Below are 21,241 nucleotides of genomic sequence, written 5' to 3' on the forward strand. Positions count from 1 at the left end.
AACTAAGAAATATGTTCAGGAATGTTGTGTGTTTGTCCCTCCAGGCAGACTACTTCAGCTGCATCGCCACCATAGTGTACATCCGTAAGGAGAACTGTCTGTATCAGGCGTGCCCTAGTCAGGACTGCAGTAAGAAGGTGGTGGACCAGCAGAACGGCATGTTCCGCTGTGAGAAGTGTGACAAAGAGTTCCCCAACTTCAAGTACCGACTCATCCTCTCTGTGAGTGACTTACCTCTGTCTAAACTGTCTGGCCTCACAGTCACAAAGAGGACACACACACACACACGCTGAGTCCCATTCTGCCACCCCATTCACCCACACTGTTACAGGGTACCTACCCTCTCCTGACCCTGTCCCCTAGGCCTCTTTTCATTCTCTCCTATCCTCACAGGTCCCTGAGGGTGGGGGCTGTGGTTATGGGTTTGGCTGTGGCTGAGGGTTTTCTCTGGGGGACTCATCTACTGCTTCTCATGACTCTCTCTCTCGCTCGCTCTCTCTCGCTCTCACGTTTTCTTTCTGTCTTTGTTCTTCCTTTCACTCTTGCTCTCTCATTCACCCCTCCTTTCTTTCGCTCGTTCTTTTGTGTGCTCTTTCCCTTTCGCTCTTTCTCCTTTCTTTTGCTCTTCTCTTTCTCATAGGCCTCCAGCCAGTCTCCCTTATGGTACTTCTTCTCTCACTGTGCTTAACTAACTCTCCATCAGATCTCTTTACAGTCATGTTTGAAGAAGATTATTATTTAATCCATTCTGCTGTCGCTGCTGCAAGCGTCAAATAGTGGCCGGCTATTTAGGATTCATTTTGATTTGTTTTGTTGAGTGTAAGTCAGGATTATGTTCTGTTAATTGCTCTATTTTCCCCTCAATGCTGTTGCTCGATGCTGAGGCATTTTGTCTCTGCTTGTTTAAAATAGCAGCATTCAAATACTACCTCATTTAGTCAGCAAACAAGCTCTTGCAGCCAGACATCTAAAATAAGTACCTTTTGTTTTGCACCTCTCGCCAGTCAGCATATTGCTTTTCTCCACAGAGCTGGAACATAAGCTGTAAATATGCTTCCATTGCGCGCGGCTCACATCACACGTACACCTTGGATCTTCTGGTGTTTGAAGTCCCTGCCTGTCAAATGTATAGAACAGAAGAGTTCTATAATAATGATTTTCCCAGCAATATAAACTTGTGCAATTGACAATACATTGATTATTCAGTAGCAACGTGACATCATACATGGGCGGCAGGGTAGCCTAGTGGTTAGAGCGTTGGACTAGTAACCGGAAGTTTGCAAGTTCAATCCATCGAGCTGACAAGGTACAAATCGGTCGTTCTGCCTCTGAACAGGTAGTTAACCCACTGTTCCTAGGCCGTCATTGTAAATAAGAATTTGTTCTTAACTGACTTGCCTAGTCAAATAAAGGTTCAATTTAAAAAAAAAAAAATTAACAACAATAAACCAAAGTACCAAATCCCTGAGAAGCCTACCTTTTTAATAGACTCTGCCTGCGTCCAAATGGCACCCTATGCGGCGCACTTATTTTGACCAGGGCCCATTGCACTCTGGTCAAAAGTAGGTGCACTATAAAGGGAATAGGGTGCCATGTGTGTTGCAACCTATGATCAATAAAGCCCAGATGACCTTTCCCTGTCCCTTTGACTTTCCCCAGTACTCACTCCTACCATGTGTCTGTCTCTATGTCCCTCCTCTCGTCCTGCAGGCCAACATAGCAGACTACGGGGACAACCAGTGGGTGACCTGCTTCCAGGAGAGTGCTGAAGCCATCCTGGGACAGAACGCTGCTTACCTAGGGCAACTCAAAGACTCGGTGAGCCTTACTCTCCCACCCGTCTGCCTCCCTGTCTGTCTGGTCTGAGGAAAGGGCCTGGGGAGGTGCTGAACCCCAGGCACTGTCTAGCCACCAGCTACCTCTGCTCTGCATGAACAGGCTGCTGTGCCCTGTGGTCTCTGTAGGCTCTCATATAGCCTACATGAAAAAATACATTTTTAAAAAAGATGGGAAGAGGCTTTGATTTAGGACCCGCCATTTTGATTAAAACAATGGCTTTTTAATGGAAACAAGCCAAGTTTTTGAAATGTCATTAAAGTTTAATTGATCACATTTTGTTAATTTTCATGCAGAATGAAGCTGCCTTCGAGGAGATCTTTCAGCAGGCCAACTTCCACACGTTCATCTTCCGCAACAGAGTCAAGCTGGAGACCTACAATGTAAGTATCGCTTGACATATATTGGATTTTTGGGTCTGATACAATACTTATATTTGGGAGGCTACACTGGTTGCAATTTGGCCGACGCATTGTTTTTCAGATATGAGATGTAAAAATTAAAATTAATTATTTTCTTTTTTTTCAAAAAAAAAAATGTATCACAGATTTTGCTCCAAGTGAAAACGTCTTTTCAAAGACACTTTAAAATGTAATTGCATATATTTGAAAAATGAAAATAATTTAAAGAAATTGAAGTGCTCAGATTAGCATAATTTATTTTGTTCATTATTTATCGATAACGGTGGTGTAAAGATCACTATGATCAGTATCACCCGATTGAAAAATATATATATATATTTGTCAACCAAATAGACATTAGACTTTGGCAGTATCCAGATTGTCATACCATTCCGGAATATTCAGTAATACCGACACTGAACACACAAGGTGCTGTTTTCAAACCCCACTAATACTCTGTAATCCAATGCTAACAAGTACATGTAAAATCCCATAGAGAATGCTAACCAAATGCTAATGAGCACATTGCGAACATTTTGTACATTTTCTGACCTAAACTATACAAGTAACAAAAAAATGCTACACTGTTTGTTGTATGCACAAAACAAATATTAGCCAGCAAGGCTGTTGATTCAGGAAGGGTTTCTCTGCTGTTACCAAGCGAATGCTTGATTTTAGAAGAAGCTAACCACTTAGCTAGATAGCTAACCAGATACTAAATTAGCAAACCAAATGCACAACTGTTGTGAATTCCATTCTGTAATTAGATCACCTGGCACATGCTGTATACAAACACCATGTGACTGGGGACTACCGTAAGCTTCATAATGTGACAGGTGAAATGAAGAACGCAATGTTCTACATCTCCTAACGTATTGCACAAATTGACTGAAGGTATTTACTTAAAGTAGTGACAAGTATAAAAAAAAACGTAAAAGAAAAAGTCTCAACGCTATTGACGGTATTGAAATACCATCCTGTGGCTTTTTCCAACGGCCCCAGTATACCTCCCAAGCCCAACAGACATTTTGGGACGGAAGCTATACTGTTACACTGTCAATACTAAAGTGCCTAAAAGAACATCCAATAGTCAAAAGGTTAATGAAATACAAATGGTATAGAGAGAAATAGTCCTATAATAACTACAACCTAAAACTGGGAATATTGAAGACTCATGTTAAAAGGAACCATTTCATATGTTCTCTTGTTCTGAGCAAGGAACTTAAACGTTAGCTTTCCTACATGGCACATATTGCACTTCTACTTTCTTCTCCAACACGTTGTTTTTGAATTATTTAAACCAAATTGAACATGTTTCATTATGTATTTGAGGCTAAATTGATTTTATTGATGTATTATATTAAGTTAAAATAAGTGTTCATTCAGTATGGTTGTAATTGTCATTATTAGAAATATATATATTTTTTAAACGGCTGATTAATCGTTATCGGCTTTTTTGGTCCTCCAATAATCGGTATCGACGTTGAAAAATCATAATCAGTCGACCTCTAGTTGAGATGTGTCTCTTACTTGAACTCCATGAAGCATTTATTTGGGCTGCAATTTCTGAGGCTGGTAACTGTATTTTTTTAATTTAACTGGGCAAGTCAGTTAAGAACAAATTCTTATTTACAATGACGACCTAGGAAGAGTAGGTTAACTGCCTTGTTCAGGGGCAGAACGGCTTTTTACCTTGTCAGCTCGGGGAGTCGATCTTGCAACCTTTCGGTAAATGCCCCAACACTCTAACCACTAGGCTACCTGCCACCCCAAGTAACAAACTTATCCTCTGCAGCAGAGGTAACTTTGGATCTTCCTTTCCTGTGGTGGTCCTTGTGAGACAGTTTCATCATAGCGCTTGATGGTTTTTGCGACTGCACTGGGGAAAAAAGTGAACATTTCTTAAAATGTTACGGATTGACTGACCTTAATGTCTTAAAATAATTATGGACTGTCGTTTTTCGTTGCTTATTTGAGCTGTTCTTGCCATAATATGGACTTGGTATTTTACCAGATAGGCCTGTATTCTGTATACCACCCCTACCTTGTCACAACACAACTGATTGGCTCAAGCGCATTAAGAAGGAAATAATTTCCACAAATTAACTTTTAACAAGGCACACCTGTTAATTGAATGTGTTCCAGGTGACTACTTTATGGAGCTGGTTGAGAGAATGCCAAGAGTGTAAAGCTGTCAAGGCAAAGGGTGGCTACTTTGAAGAATCTCAAATATAAAATCTATTTTGTTGTTTTACACTTTTTTTTTGTAACTACATGATTCCATATTTGTTATTTCATAGTTTTTATGTCTTCACCATTATTCTACAATGTAGAAAATAATCAAAAATAAAGAAAAACCCTTGAATGAGTAGGTGTATCCAAACTTTGGACTGGTATTGTACAGTATGTTCACCTGTTTGACATTGATATTCCAGTTGGCCTGACAAATATTAGCAGTTGGCTGTGACATTTCTCCTTACATTGTTTGTATTCCCGCCTCTTCTCCTTTACCTCTTCTTGCCCTCTCCTTCCATCCGTTCGTCTGTAGGATGAGCCCACAGAACAGACGGTGTGTTTTCTTTAGACGGCTCGTTTTCAGGGGCTATGTGAAAGGTGCACACAGATTACTTGTGGTCACCCTCTTCAGGAAACTACACAGATGGAGCCTTGTTTTGAGGGCACAGCATAAAATAATTGATTGAGTTGGGACTGTGAGCAGGGAGAGTTGGAGCTTTGCCAGGGAGGCCCATTAACAACAGAAGAGTCGACCACAATCTGTCACACCATTGCTGTGCTGGGGAGAGAGCGAACACGACAGCCAGCTCAGCCTCGGCAGCTTACAGGATTCTGCTGTTTCAAGGATGTCCTGACCATTGCCTCAACCCAATGTCTCCTTAACCTGTTGACTATAGGGGGCAGTATTTTGATGTTTGGATGAAAAACGTACCCAAATGAAACTGCCTATTTCTCAGGCCAAGAAGCTATAATATGCATATATTTGTCAGATTAGGATAGAAAACACTCTAAAGTTTCCAAAACTGTCAATGTTGTCTGTGAGTATAACAGAACTGATATTGCAGGCGAAAACCTGAGGAAAATCCAAATAGGAAGTGCCTCTTATTTTGAAAGCTCCCTGTTCCATTGCATGCCTTCCCTCCATTTTAAAGGGATATCAACCAGATTCCTTTCCCTATGGCTTCCACATGGTGTGAACAGTCTTTAGACATAGTTTCAGCCTTTTATTCTGAAAAATGAGCGAGAACGATCACATCGGGTCAGTGAATGGCTGGGTGCCAGCAGAGTTTTGCATGTGCAACAGCTTAGAGCAGACATTTTCTCTCTCTCTCCTATTGAAAAAGCTACGGTCCGGTTGAAATATTATCGATAATTTATTGTAAAAACAATCTGAAAATTGATTATAAAAAAAATTAAAACGTTTGACATGTTTCTACGAACTTTACGGATACTATTTGGAATTTTCGCCTGCACCATCGTGACCGCTTGAGCCTGTGGATTTCTGAACAAAACGTGCCAACCGAATGGAGGTATTTTGGATGGAAAAATAATCTTTATGGAACAAAAGGAACATTTATTGTGTAACTGGGAGTCTCGTGAGTGCAAACATCTGAAGATCATCAAAGGTAAGAGATTCATTTTATTGCTTTTCTGACTTTCGTGACCAATCTACTTTGCTGTTTAATGTTTTGTCTGCTGAGAGAGATGTCCTTACATAAACTCTTAGTTTGCTTTAGCTGTAAAGCTTTTTTGAAATCTGATTTAACAACGAGCTTAACTGTGTTTTGCTATATTGCACTTGTGATTTCATGAAAATTAAATATTTTTGTGATTTAATTTGAATTTGGCGCTCTGCAATTCAGTGGATGTTGACAAATGATCCCGCTAATGGGATGGGTGCGCCAAGAAGTTTTAAAACACACCTGCAGATTTTTTTTCCTAAGAAAAGGAAGTGTTTTTAAAAAAAAATTTAAGGTTTGTTTTTACGTGGAGTTGTGTAGCTAGGTTGTAGAGAATGTTTTCTGATGTAGCTCGGTTGTCTCCAAGTCTGTCCCCAGTCAATTAGATTTTCTGGAATTAAACTTTCCAATATCTCTTTGTTGACTTGCTGGGTGCTAATTGTCCTCCATCAGCACCGGCCTGTACCCTACCTGCCCTAAGCTCTCTCCTGGCCCCTTACACCAAGTTTGAATTTGTCCTGCTAGGTGACCTAAACTGGGACATGCTTAAACCACCTGACCAAGTCCTAAAGCAATGGGACTCCCTAAATCTTTCTCAGATTATTACCAATCCCACAAGGTATGACTCCCAAACACCCAGAAAAGGCTACTCTTCTTGATGTTATCCTCACAAATAATCAGGCCAAAGTTAGTTACTTTAAAGGTCCTCAATGATATCACCATTGCCCGTGATTCTAAGCAATGTTGTGCTGCTATTTTTATTGACTTGGCCAAAGCTTTTGATACGGTAGACCATTCCATTCTTGTGGGCCGGCTAAGGAATATTGGCATCTCTGAGTGGTCTTTGGCCTGGTTTGCTAACCTGGTTACCTCAGAGTGCAGTGTATAAAGTCAGAAACTCAGCCACTGCCTGTCACCAAGGGAGTACCCCAAGGCTCAATCCTAGGCCCCACACTCTTCTCAATTTACATCAACAACATAGCTCAGGCAGTAGGAAGCTCTCATCCATTTATATGCAGATGATACAGTCTTATACTTAGCTGGCCCCTGCCCAGATTTTGTGTTAAATGCTCTACAACAAAGCTTTCGTAGTGTCCTACAAGCTTTCTCTACCCTTAACCTTGTTCTGAACACCTCCAAAACAAAGGTAATGGGGTTTGGTAAGAAGAATACCCCTCTCCCCACCTGTGTGATTACTACCTCTGAGGATTTAGAGCTTGAGGTTGTCACCTCCATACAAGTACTTGGGAGTATAGCTAGACAATACACTGTCCTTCTCTCAGAACAGATCGAAGCTGCAGGCTAATGTTAAATCTAGGCTTGGTTTCCTCTATCGTAATCGCTCCTCTTTCACCCCAGCTGCCACACTAACCCTGATTCAGATGACCGTCCTACCCGTGCTAGATTACGAAGATGTAATTTATAGATCAGCAGGTAAGGGTGCTCTCGAGCGGCTAGATGTTCTTTACCATTCGGCCATCAGATTTGCCATCAATGCTCCATATAAGACACATCCCTGCACTCTATGCTCCTCTGTAAACTGGTCATCTCTGGATACCCTTCGCAAGACCCACTGGTTGACGCTTATTTATAAAACCCTCTTAGGCCTCATGTCCCCCTATCTGAGATACCTACTGCAGCCCTCATCCTCTACATACAACACCTGTTTTGCCAGTCACATTCTGTTTAAGTACCCAAAGCACACACAATCCCTGGGTCGCTCGTCTTTTCAGTTCGCTGCAGCTAGCGACTGGAACGAGCTCCAACTAACTCTCAAACTGGACAGTTTTATCTCAGACTCAATCATGGACACTTGTAGCTGCTTTGCGTGATATATTGTTGTCTCTACCTTCTTGCCCTTTCTGCTGTTGTCTGTGCCCAATAATCTGTGTACTTTGTTTTGTGCTGCTTCCATGTTGTGTTGCTACCATGCTGTCATGTTTTGCTACCATGCTGTTGTCGTGTCTTTGGCTATGCCGGATTAAGTGATACGACATGCTATTCTATAAAATCCTTTGTCTGTAATTAATATTACCTCATGTAAATGTAATTAACTAGAAAGTCAGGGCACCACAAAATAATATATATAGAGCTGTTAAATTCCGAATAAACTCTTAAAGACCTAGTAATATTTTACATCAATAGCAGTCAATATTAATCGTCACCTTATTTCAGTCTCATCTGAAAGTTGTAAATTCTTGGTTATCTTCACGAACCCTGGCTAACAAGTTCAATCAGCAATACAACATTGGGTTTAATTATTTATTTACTAAATACCTAACTAATCACACAGAATTGCATATACACAGAATTAATCATACCTTGATTAGAAATTGTCATAAAGGAAAACGTCCCTAGCGGACGGAGCAGATATGACAACACAAAGGAAAGTGGATTGGGTTTGAGTGAAAGAGCGGGAAGACTGAGGACCAAAGGGAGAAGCTGTGCTATCGTAAATACAATATCCTATGCATTCTAAATTACCACCCATTTGGAAAAGGAAAATGCAATAAATATTTACTCTGAGCTGCGCTTCAATAGGTTGGTGGTAGATGGAAGGCCGTGTTGCCCAACAGAGTCCTTTGAAGAGTGTCTGGTTGTGAACGGGATACGTTGCAGTGTCGTCGTTGTGTGGTAGACAGGGTACTCTGTCTGTCCTTTCCTAGCCCACGTTGACAGCTGCTGTTGCTAACTCAACGGCTAGGATGTCTCACTACTTTAGTGAATAAGAGTTCACAGTTCATACCATTCACAACCAAAGCTCACGCTGAGGTTGGCTTAGTTCTGTAGTTGCACGTGTTAGTCCATTTTAACGTATGGACCGTCGTCCTCGGAACAGGAAGTTATATTTTCGTCAAGGGCTTATAAAGTGGAGGGAGAAGGGTGTGTTTTCATAGTTTTATAACCCATGTCTCTTCACGTGGGAGGGCCACTGAGACAAGCCTAATTCACTCATGAAAACCCAATTCTCACATTTTGGAAGCTAAAATCACATTTAATCTCCTCACAAATATTTTCATATTCAAACATTTAAATTGCACAACAATTCCATGTGAATCTGATAACTATAATGTGTAGACTTTCCACTGTATCGTTTATGTCATCCTTTCATTGATGAGAATGTCTCAGATGACAACCGAACTGACATCATATTCATCTTGATTCCAAGATGGCATAGCAGTTCAGACGTCTTTTGTCCTCGTCTTGTCGTGTCCCGTGTGTGTGTGTGTGTGTGTGTGTGTGTATATATGTATATGTGTATGTAATATAACTTTTTTCACATACATTTTTTTAATTTTCCATCAACTCATCTTCAAAACGCTCTCCTGCAACCCGCCTCACCAATTTATAGTTATAAAAAAGTATTACCTCAAATCTGTAATCCTCCAAGAAGCTAGCCAGAAACTCCAAGAAGCTAGCCAGAAACTAGTCAGAAGCTAGCCAGGAGCTAGCCAGAAGCTAATCAGAAGCTAGTTCAGAAGCTAGTTAGCTTCTTTACTGGCAAATCGTTAGTATTCAGCTAACCACGGTTTGTGGTCATCAGCTATCCTTTAGCTCAAATCTATCGCCAGTTTTGTACGGCTCGGAACGGAACATACCGGACCAATTTTTCTCTCCATGTCTCTGGATTTCAACCGCTAACTCTGGACATTAATACCTGGATCTCACAGCTAGCTAGCTGCTATCCGTGTGACTATCGGCTTTCGTCGAGTCCGGAGCAAACATCAATTATTCCGGAGCTAGCCAGCTGAAGAGTTCCATCAATCACTCCTGGGCTGCAGTCACCTATCCGGACCCGTTTTACTGCCTACGCGGAGCCCCACCGGGCCTTCACAACTGGACTGCCGACGTTATCTACCCGAAGGAGTTATCCGGCTGGCTCCTCCGTCGCGACGTTACCTGAACGCCCATCTGCGGTCTGCTAACCGTTAGCTGTCTTATCGGCTGCTATCTGAATAGACAATCGGACAATTTATTTATTTATTATTATTTTTTCTTCTTGGGCCTCTAACTATATCTATTGTTTTTATTTTTGTTGTTGTGTGATTTGGATTAATCCCCTCTACCACACGGAACCCCACTAATCTACTGACAGAACGCAAGAGGTGGCTAATAACAGACTTCCATCCTATGCTAGCTTGCTACCGATGACCTGGCTAACTGTCTAAATCGCCGTGACCCCCAACCAACCTCTCCACTCACCGGTCCCTTTTGATCACTCGACTAAGCATGCCTCTCCTTAATGTCAATATGCCTTGTCCATTGCTGTTCTGGTTAGTGTTTATTGGCTTATTTCACTGTAGAGCCTCTAGTCCTGCTCACTATACCTTATCCAACCTATTAGTTCCACCACCCACACATGCAATGACATCTCCTGGTTTCAATGATGTTTCTAGAGACAATATCTCTCTCTTCATCACTCAATACCTAGGTTTACCTCCACTGTATTCACATTCTACCATACCTTTGTCTATACATTATACCTTGATGCTATTTTATCGCCCCCAGAAACCTCCTTTTACTCTCTGTTCCAGACGTTCTAGACGACCAATTCTTATTGCTTTTAGCCGCACCCTTATTCTACTCCTCTGTTCCTCTGGCCATGTAGAGGTGAATCCAGGCCCTGCAGTGCCTAGCTCCACTCCTATTCCCCAGGCGCTCTCTTTTGACGACTTCTGTAACCGTAATAGCCTTGGTTTCATGCATGTTAACATTAGAAGCCTCCTCCCTAAGTTTGTTCTATTCACTGCTTTAGCACACTCTGCCAACCCGGATGTTCTAGCTGTGTCTGAATCCTGGCTTAGGAAGACCACCAAAAATTCTGACATTTTAATTCCAAACTACAACATTTTCAGACAAGATGGAACTGCCAAAGGGGGCGGTGTTGCAATCTACTGCAAAGATAGCCTGCAGAGTTCTGTCCTACTATCCAGGTCTGTACCCAAACAGTTTGAACTTCTAGGGTAGAGAGAGGAAAAAAGGGTGGGTATTTATAACTGTCATAAACCTACCCCCGGGCCAGCGTCATGACACTGTTGTCATGTGTTCCTGCTTTGCTATGTTGTCATCTTAGGTCTCTTTTATGTTGTGTTGTCTTTCTTGTTGTGATGTGTGTGTATCCCAGCCCCCTGTCCCTGCAGGCCTTTTTGGCTTTTGGTAGGCCGTCATAGTAAATAAGAATTTGTTCTTAACTGACTTTCCTAGTTAAAGGTTAAATAAAAAATAAATGTAGGATGAACAATGTAAGGGTCTCGTATTGACATTAGGGCTGGAAATTGCCAGGGCCCTCACAATACGATAGCATCATGATACTTTGGTGCCGAAACCATATGTATTGTTGTACTCACGATTCTATATGCATTTCGGTTCTGTGATTTTATTGCGACTCAATGTTCCAAACATATTGCTCACCATATGTCTGCTGTAGAGGGACAAGAGACCCAGACTCAGTCATGGGAATAAAAGTGCTGAAAACAAATTGTTCCCCTATTTAAAAAAAAGATGGAGAACAAGCTATGAAGGAGTTTTGGTACAAGTACAGCTGGTGCAAAAATTATTGCAATATTGTCAAAACGATAGATAATATATATCTTCAAATAATATCCATAGGTAACTATCGATTACCCCCCCACCCCCCATCACTAATTGACAAAAAGCCCATGTTTTTGTTTCTTGGTTGCCATGATTAATGACTCCTACCAGCACTACTAGAGCATCAGTACTATAGCATCATGAGAGCAGCAGTGTTGGACAGGGGAAATTACCGGCAGCTTTAAAAAAAAATATATATATCTTTTTTTTCTCAAGCAGCAGTTTGCATCAGTCATTGGAGATTGGCGTTTTCTCATCTAATGACAGTGCCTCCGGAAAGTATTCAGACCACTTCACTTTTTCCACAGTTTGTTAGGTTACGGCCTTATTCTAAATTTGATTTTAATTGTTTTTTCCCTCATCAATTTACACATAATACCCATAATAACAAAGCAAAAACAGGATTTTCAAAATATTTGCAGATTTTATAAAAAAATTAAATTTAAATTAAAGATCACATTTGCATAAGTATTCAGACCCTTTACTCAGTACTTTGTTGAAGCACCTTTGGCAGCAATTACAGCCTTGGGTCTTCTTGTTTATGACGCCACAAGCTTGGCACACATGGATTTGGGGAATTTCACCCGCTCTTCTCTGCAGATCCTCTCAAGCTCTGTCAGGTTGGATAGGGAGTGTTGCTGCCCAGCTATTTTCAGGTCCAGAGACGTTAGATGGGGTTCAAGTCCGGGCTCTGGCTGGGCCACTCAAGGACATGCAGAGACTTGTCTTGAAGCCACTCCTGCGTTGTCTTGGCTGTGTGGTTAGGGTCGTTGTCCTGTTGGAAAGTAAACCTTTGCTCCAGTCTGAGGTCCTGAGCGCTCGGGAGCAGGTTTTCATCACGGATCTCTCTGTACTTTGCTCCATTCATTTTTCCCTCGATCCTGACTAGTCTCCCAGTCTGAAAAACATCCCCACAGCTTGCTGCTTCTGCCACCACCATGCTTCCCCGTAGGGATGGTACCAGGTTTCCTCCAGATGTGACGCTTGGCATTCAGGCCAAGGAATTCATTCTTGGTTTCATCAGACCAGAGTCTCTTGTTTCTCATAGTCTGAGTCTTTAGCTTCAAGCGGTCTCTCGTGCCTTTTACTGAGGACTGGCTTCTGTCTGGCCAGTCTACCATAAAGGCCTGATTGGTGGAGTGCTGCAGAGATGGTTGTCCTTCTGGAAGGTTCTCCCATCTCCAGAGCTCTAGAGCTCTGTTACAGGGGCCATCGGATTCTTGGTCACCTCCATGACCAAGGCCCTTTTCCCCCGATTGCTCAGTTAACCCGGGCGGCCAGCTCTAGGAAGAGTCTTGGTGGTTCCAAACTTCTTCAATTTAAGAATGATGGAGGCCACTGTTCTTGGGGACCTTCAATGCTGCAGAAATGTTTTGGTACCCGTCCCCAGATCTGTGCGTCGACACACCATGTCTCGGCGCACTATGGACAATTCCTTCAACCTCATGGCTTGGTTTTTGGTCTTACATGCACTGTCAATGGTGGGACCTTATGTAGACGGTGTGTGCCTTTCCAAATCATGTCCAATCAATTTAATTTATCACAGGTGGACTCTGATCAAGTTGTAGAAACATCTCAAGGATGATCAATGGACACAGGATGCACCTGTGCTCAATTTTGTGTCTCATAGCAAAGGGTCTGAATACTTTTGTAAATAAGGTATTTTTTTGCAAACATTTCCAAAAACCTGTTTTGGCGTTGTCATTGTGGGAGTATTGTGTGTAGATTGTGTAGAAGGTCAAGGGGTCTGGATACTTTCCGAAGGTACTGGATTCATTATACAAAGTCCCTTTCAGCGCTTCCAGAGGCTACCTACCTGCTGTACTGACTACAGACAGACTAGCAGAGACATGATTTTGTGTTGATAGAAGAGATGCAGCTCAGCCATGTCTGCTGACAATATATTTGATCATTGTTTGAGGAATCAGGCGAGAGAAGCATAGTCAGAATTTTGTTTCAAGTTATAATAATTAATAAGTAAGTACGATTGGCCTATATGTGATCGTAACCCAGCTATAATGTCGTACAGTGCTCTTATTCCTCACCTTCCTCTCTTGGCCCAGACAGCCTAGTCCTTGTAACTGGTTGTCTGGGTGACTAGTAAAGAGGGCACATCGGACATAAAACCATGTCAAGCTCTCATAGAAGTCTGCCTTCCATCCAAATCCCACCCATGGTGGGCCCAGTGCAGTAGTACTACGCAAGGAGAAGCAGAGAAGTGCTGTGGATTTGCATAGCAAGCGGCAGCCTGATTCGCCTCGCTTTGCCCACAAATTCTGCCTTTCTGGCAAGATGTGACCAACACTAATTGCTTGACAAACACTGTCACACTCCCTTGTGGAACTGCAGTGCGGTGTGTGAGCCTGAGAGAGCCCTGTGTGCTAGGGGGAGGAAGAGGAGGTGAGGCTGAGTTAGTTGGGGGTCTAGAGCAGAGTCCTGAGGTAGTCACTCATTAGACGGTAGAGAATGAGGAGATACCATTTCTAGACCACCCTTCATCTCTGCTGCGTCTGAGAGACTGATGCCCTTTTCATGTGTGATTTGGTTAGTCAGGTTTCTGCTCCAACTATCTACCATAGATAGCAACACTGGCACATTTAGGACTATTACAGAAAGGGGGCCTCCTGAGGGGCACAGCGGTCTAAGGCACTGCGTCACTACAGATCCTGGTTCGATCTCAGGCTGTGTCGCAGACGGCTGCGACTGGGATACCCATGAGGCGGCGCATAATTGGCCCAGCGTCGTTAGGGGATGGTTTGGCCAGCCGGGTTGTCCTTGTCCCATTACGCTCTAGCGACACCTGTGGCGAGCCGTGTGCAATTCATGCGGACACGGCCCCCAGGTGTACGGTGTTTCCTCCGACACATTGATGCGGCTGGCTTCCGCGTTAAGTGGGCATTGTGTCAAGAAGCAATGCGGCTTGGCGGGGTTGTGTTTTGGAGGATGCACGGCTCTCGATCTTCTCCTCTCCCGTGTCCGTACGGGAGTTGCAACAATGAGACAAGACTGTAACTACCAATTGGATATCACGAAATTGGGGAGAAAGGGGCAACGCAAAAAATAGCTATATACAGTTTACATACTTAGCCAAATAGATTTAAACTCAGTTTTTCACAATTTCTGACATTTAATCCTAGTAAACATTCCCTGTCTTAGGTCAGTTAGGATCACCACTTTTAATTTAAGAATGTGAAATGTCAGAATAATAGTAGAGAGAATGATTTATTGCAGCTTTTTATTTCTTTCATCACATTCCCAGTGTGTCAGACATTTACATACACTCAATTAGTATTTGGTAGCATTGCCTTTAAATTGTTTAACTTGGGTCAAATGTTTTGGGTAGCCTTCCAAAAGCTTCCCACAATAGGTTTGGTGACTTTTGGCCCATTCCTTCTGACAGCTGGTGTAATTGAGTCAGGTTTGTAGGCCTCCTTGCTCGCACACACCTTTTCAGTTCTGCCCACAATTTTTCTGTGGGACTGAGGTCAGGGCTTTGTGATGGCCACTCTAATACCTTGACTTTGTTGTCCTTAAGCCCTTTTGCCACAACTTTGGAAGTATGCTTGGGGTCATTGTCCATTTGAAAGACCCATTTGCGACCAAGCTTTAACTTCCTGACTGATGTCTTGAGATGTTGCTTCAATATATCCACATAATTTCCCTCCCTCATGATGCCATCTATTTTTGTGATGTGCACCAGTCCCTCCTGCAGCATAGCACGCCCACAACATGATGCTGCCACCCCCGTGCTTCACGGTTGGGACGATGTTCTTCAGCTTGCAAGCCTCCCCCCTTTTCCTCCAAACATAACAATGGTCATTATGGCCAAACAGTTCTATTTTTGTTTCATCAGACCAGAGGACATTTCTCCAAAAAGTACAATCTTTGTCCCCATGTGCAGTTGCAAACCGTAGTCTGGCTTTTTTTATGGCGGTTTTGGAGCAGTGGCTTCTTCCTTGCTGAGAGGCCTTTCAGGTTATGTCAATATAGGTCTCGTTTTACTGTCGATATAGATACTTTTGTACCTGTTTCCTCCAGCATCTTCACAAGGTGCTGCTCTTCTGGTGATTGATTTGCACTTTTCGCACCAAAGTACGTTCATCTCTAGGAGACAGAAGTCGTCTCCTTCCTGAGCGGTATGATGCCTGCGTGGTCCCATGGTGTTTATACTTGTGTACTATTGTTTGTACAGATGAACGTGGTACCTTCAGGCGTTTGGAAATTGCTCCCACGGATGAACCAGACTTGTGGAGGTCTACAATTTTTTTTCTGAGGTCTTGGCTGGTTTCTTTTGATTTTCCCATGATGTCAAGCAAAGAGACACTGAGTTTAAAGGTAGGCCTTGAAATACATCCACAGGTACACCTCCAATTGACTCAAATTATGTCAATTAGCCTATCAGAGGTTTTTAAAGCCATGACATCATTTTTGGGAATTTTCCAAGCTGTTTAAAGGCACAGTCAACTTGGTGTATGTAAACTTCTGACCCACTGGAATTGTGATACAGTGAAATAATCTGTCAGTAAACAATTGTTTGAAAAATTACTAAGTAGATGTCCTAACTGACTTGCCAAAACTGTTGTTTGCTAACGACATTTGTGGTGTGGTTGAAAAACAAGTTTTAACATACATCCAACCTAAGCGACTTCAACTGTGTGTGTGTGTATATGTATACTAATAATATGCATATCTTATCTTCTGGGGATGAGTAGCAGGCAGTTGAATTTGGGCATGCAATCCGGACGTGAAAATACTGCCCCCTGTCACCAAGAAGTTAACAGACACAATGCAACCATGATTATGTCATTCTTGTTTCTTGCTGTAGAAATGAGAAGATATCCACTGCAGCTAGCACTCAAATTATTTAAAAAACACTAAGGACAATTCAAACCATTGTTCATAAAATGTTTTGCTGTAAAAAAAAAAAAAACTGCTATTGTAAATGTGAAGTGTTCAGTGGACCACAGGCTGCATATGTCATCCACTAAACCATAAGGTTACTGGGGCGGCAGGGTAGCCTAGTGGTTAGAGCGTTGGACTAGTAAGTTCAAACCCCCGAGCTGACAAGGTTCTGCCCCTGTCGTTCTGCCCCTGAACAGGCAGTTAACTAGGCCGTTGTTCCTAGGCCGTTGAAAATAAGAATTTGTTATTTGTTCTTAACTTGCCTGCTTGTTTTTCCAAGCCCATGTGAGAGAGAGGTGCTTTTTCCTCAGACTGCCAAGCCCCAAGCAGCAGAAGCTCTCTAAAGTTTTGCCAGATGTTAATCACAGCGCTGTGGGTCTGTCGAGGCTGACTGTTGTAGCTGCTGTACTCTAGCAGAACTGTTAGTGATTTAGGGCCAGGCAGTCCAGGCTACTAAGCCTGTGGTGTGTTTTTGTCTTATTCGTTTGTGTCTGGATGGCTGTGTGGGCCTGACTCACTGCCCGCAGTCTCAACATCCCTCATTTCCTTCTGTCACGCACCCTATGACACTCCCTTGCCCCGCTTTGCGCCCTGCCACCTGCACATACATTAGCAGTCTAGAACAATGCTCACTCCGCACGGGAAATGGGCATTTCTTCTCTGAGAATTCTATATTGACAATTGGTTGCAGCATTTTGATCTTTTGTGTCCGCTGTGTACAATGGTGATGTCTGTCGAATCAAACTTTCATCTACTGGGTCGCAGTCATTACGCACATATTAGCTTTCCGTATGACCCTGTGTTATGTAAGGGCTGCTAGAAGGATGGGAGTTCTTGTTAGGCTCTAATAGGAGTGAGAGTCAATTGACAGAACATGTCTTCCAGATCACCTCTAGTGGTTCCAGAGCGATTAACGAAGACAAAGTGACTGACTACGTCCCAAATGGCACCCTTTTCCCTACATAGTGCACTACTTTTGACCAGGAGTGATATGGCTCTGATCAAAAGTGGTGCACTATGTAGGGGAAGAGGGTGCCATTACGAACGAGCAGGTGACTGTAGCCGCCTGTTTAAAGAGTGATGGACCAGGTGGATGACCTTCTCTAGTCTAGACAGATGCGGAGGTGGTGAAAACATTTAAAATCCGTCGCAGTGCAGGGAGGTTGTATCATCCATCTAAATGCCAGACAGCAGATTTTAGTTGATGATTTTAAATAAAGGCTATTAAAATATCAACTCTTCTAATGTGTTAGAGAAGTAGGCTAATCTCTCTGGTACCAGGCTGCTATCTCCTCTCACCACAGAACACCAGCCATGTTTTTCTGTTAATTTCCCAACGATTCTAATAGTTGAATGGCCACTGTTCGCCTATACCCAGCAGGTTATCTATTGCACATGGCCATGGTTTGTGTTGGTCCGTCTTATCTCGAACACAGTGGGTGCTTCCCAATAATATACTACTTCCCACATATCTAAAAGCATTGGATTGGTGTAGGCATATGGGCTATAGGGAATTTCCGCCACATTTCTTGTACCAGTCATTTAGTTTTAACTTACTAGGATAGATAATTGAGAGGTAGCTAGTGTAGGAAAGGGCACGGAGGGTGACACCATGTTACATCTATGTGTTCCCCTGTCTCTTTAGGACGAGTCCCGGATCAAGGCCACGGTGATGGAGGTGAAACCTGTGGACCACAAGGAGTACAGCAAGAGACTCATCATGAACATCAGGAAGATGGCTGCCACCCAATAAGAACGATCGCTTTGCCCCCTCGGCTACATACAAGCTCTTTCCTCTGATCTGCAGCTGCAGCTCTTCCCAACCTGCCAGGCTGACTGTGAACCAGTCTTATGTTCCGTCCCAAATGGCACCCTATCCCGTATGTAGTAGTGCACTACACGGGGAATTGCGTGCCATTTCAGACGCAACCTAAAATGTCACTCTTCTATACTTAAAAAAAAATATTATTTAGCTGTGTCCATGTACCGAACTTTGAATATGTTTTTTTATGCGTAATGTACTGGTAGTTTGTTTTCTTGGACTAACCAGTAATCTAGAGAGAGTGCTGCTGGGGCAGTATTATATCCCTCTGTGTTATGGTGTTGTGTGGGGGGTGTCTTCTGAAACTGCTGACGTTTTGGGTGGTGGATAAAATGGAACCACAGAGGGATTTTGGAGGAGGAGGGCTGGAGACGCAGATGGGACGGTCTTAACCACAGAAATCATTGTTGTGTGTTCTGCCGTAAGTCGGACGTGTGTATTGTATAAGTAGAGGGGGGTCTGTGCTGTAGCTAGCTCCTTCTTTCACACTGTCGCTCCCACCGTCACTATGCCTGGTCTGGACCTGCCCATTCACTCTCACTCAATGAGCAGGCAGACTTCTGGGAGATGCTCTTCACTGTATTTATGTAGATACATGGTTGGCGTGGTTGACCTTTTGACATTAACTTCATTATCTCTTACGTTAAAATATTTTGGACATTTTTCTTTCCATCTATTTGGTCAGTTGATTGCATAAAAATAAACCTGTTTGTGATCAAACGCGATGCAGTTGTCAGGTGTGTTTTTAAATGAATATTTTCTGCTTTTTCTTTTGACAGATATGAATAAAAGGTCCAGGTTAATGTGATGTGTTAGAATGCACTATGTCTGAATGTAACCATGTACAGCAGGCAGGTTAACCAGGTCTCAGCCCATTTAAAGAGAAAGGCGCGGGGTGGAGGCCGTGGGGCGTGTCTGGAGCCTGCTTCTTTGTTGCTGCATTTTAAAAGATTTATTCAGTATCTGGCTCTCTGGGTATATCCCAAATGGCACCCTATTCCCTTTACCGTGTGCTACTTTTGACCTGGGTCCATAAGGCTCTGGTCCAAAGTAGTGTACTATATAGGGAATGGGGTGCCATTTGGGACTCACATCGATCTCCAGAGGTGGAGCTCAGATGTGCCTCAGATTCCCTCCTGCAGTCTTGACTTCCATGTTGTATTAAAGCAGAACATCAATAAAGCTCTTCTTCCCCGTTTTTCTTCTGATAACCATCGCGTTTCCGCTGAACGCTGAGTCTCCGGCCCCTTGTGTGTAGATGGATTAAAGCAGTCTTCCCACTGTTACATTTTTTATTTTTAGCTGTGCCTCATCGCTCAATCTTGTCTTCGTTCCCCCCACCTCACAAACTGACACCCTCTACTTCTTTATGTGGTGGTTTTCCCCTAGGAAGAATTCCTAGAGATTTCCTCCATGTAACACCGTTGTCATTTGTTGGCTGGGATGGCTGTTGTCTTTTGGTTCCGAAGTTAACTAGTGTCAAAGCAGAGCGGATCTCTTTGTGAATCCCCCCCCGACTCCCGGCCTGTCAGTCTCACATGTAACCATGGATACAGCCTCTGGGCTCGGTGAGTGGTGAGCCCGTGATTGTCGTTGTGCGCAAACACTTCATTTCGTGACGCACTCACACTCTGAGAGGGAGGCACTCCAACTATTAAACCAAAGCACATTTTGACGACTTTGGGGAGTCAAGTCTATCACATTATAAATAGCTCTTACATCCTGCATGTAGACTACTCATTTAAAACATGGTGAACGAATAATTCACTTCATTCAAGCTTACCCTGAGGAGTCGTCACAAGATGCCAGCCGTTTACACCTAGCTAGATTATTTCATTCCAATTTCCATTATGCCATGCAGACTTCCAATTAGAAAGAAAATTAGATATTAATGCACTTTTAGAATAGATTTTACACTTGTTAGCATGACACACATTGGCCGACTGCCATTCAATTAAACTGAATGCCATTTCTGTGTAATATTCAGAAGTAGTTCCCACTGAACTATTACCTTGACAACAGATGGGCTTTACAGATGGGGACCTGGGGGTTGGCAGGTGAGCTGCAGTGGATATAATAAGTATTCATCCCCCCTTGGATTTCTTCACACTTTGTGTTACAAAGTGGGATTTAATTAAACATTTGGTCAGTGATCTACACAAAATACTCTCAAAGCAGAAGAAGTAAAAATATTTTTTTTACGATTAATGAAAAATACAACACTAATAACCTTTCAATAGCTAAGTATTCAACCCCCCCAACTCATTACATTTTAGAAACACCTTTGTCAGTGATTAGTGAGCTGTGAATCTTCTTGGGTAAGTCAGCTTTGCACACCTGAATTGTGGAAAATTTATACTTAACCATTTTTTTTTTTTTTTTTTCTTCAAACTATTAAGATTTTTGGGATCATGGCTAGACATCAATTGTCAAATCCTGCCATAGATTTTCAAGCAGATTTAAGTCAAAACTGTAACATGGCCCCTCATGAACACTGTCTTCTTGGTAAGCAACTCCAGTGTAAATTTGGCCTTGTTGTAATTTATTGTCCTGCTGAAAGGTAAATTCCTCTCCCAGAGTCTGGTATAAAGCAGACTGAAGCAGGTTTTCCTCTAGGATTTTGCCTGTGCTTAGCTCCATCCTGTTTATTTTTACCCTGAACAACTAGCCAGTCCTTGCTGATTTCAAGCATACCCATATCATGATGCAGCCACCGCCATGCTTGAACATAAGGAGGCAGTTACTCAGGGATGTTGGATTTGCCCCAAACAAAAAGTGTACTCCTTCGCCATGTGTTTTTTTTTATAGTATTATTTCAGCGCCTTGTTGCACACAGGATGTATGCTTTGGAATATTTTTATTTTGTATAATTGCATTATTTTCTTCACTTTTAGATCCTTTATTGTGGACTCACTATAATATTGTTGATCCATCCTCAGTTTTCTCCAAACACAGCCATTGTACTCTATTTTAAAGTCACCAAATGCCTCATT

At 42.6% G+C, this 21,241-nt stretch overlaps 1 protein-coding gene across 2 annotated transcripts in view; it reads left to right on the top strand.

Moving 5' to 3' along the window:
• Nucleotides 1-18,973, top strand: part of rpa1 (replication protein A1) — a 54,760-nt gene extending 35,787 nt beyond the window's left edge. For both annotated transcript variants that reach the window (XM_021582603.2, XM_021582605.2), the window contains 4 exons: nt 45-221; nt 1,711-1,818; nt 2,133-2,219; nt 18,072-18,973. In XM_021582603.2, the coding sequence (XP_021438278.2) occupies nt 45-221; nt 1,711-1,818; nt 2,133-2,219; nt 18,072-18,179 (480 nt within the window). In that variant the 3' untranslated portion in view covers nt 18,180-18,973. The remainder of the gene's footprint in view (nt 1-44; nt 222-1,710; nt 1,819-2,132; nt 2,220-18,071) is intronic.
• The last annotated feature ends 2,268 nt before the right edge of the window (nt 18,974-21,241 follow it).

The sequence above is a fragment of the Oncorhynchus mykiss genome, chromosome 24 (genome assembly GCF_013265735.2).
Source record: "Oncorhynchus mykiss isolate Arlee chromosome 24, USDA_OmykA_1.1, whole genome shotgun sequence".
In the NCBI taxonomy this organism is placed as follows: domain Eukaryota; kingdom Metazoa; phylum Chordata; class Actinopteri; order Salmoniformes; family Salmonidae; genus Oncorhynchus; species Oncorhynchus mykiss.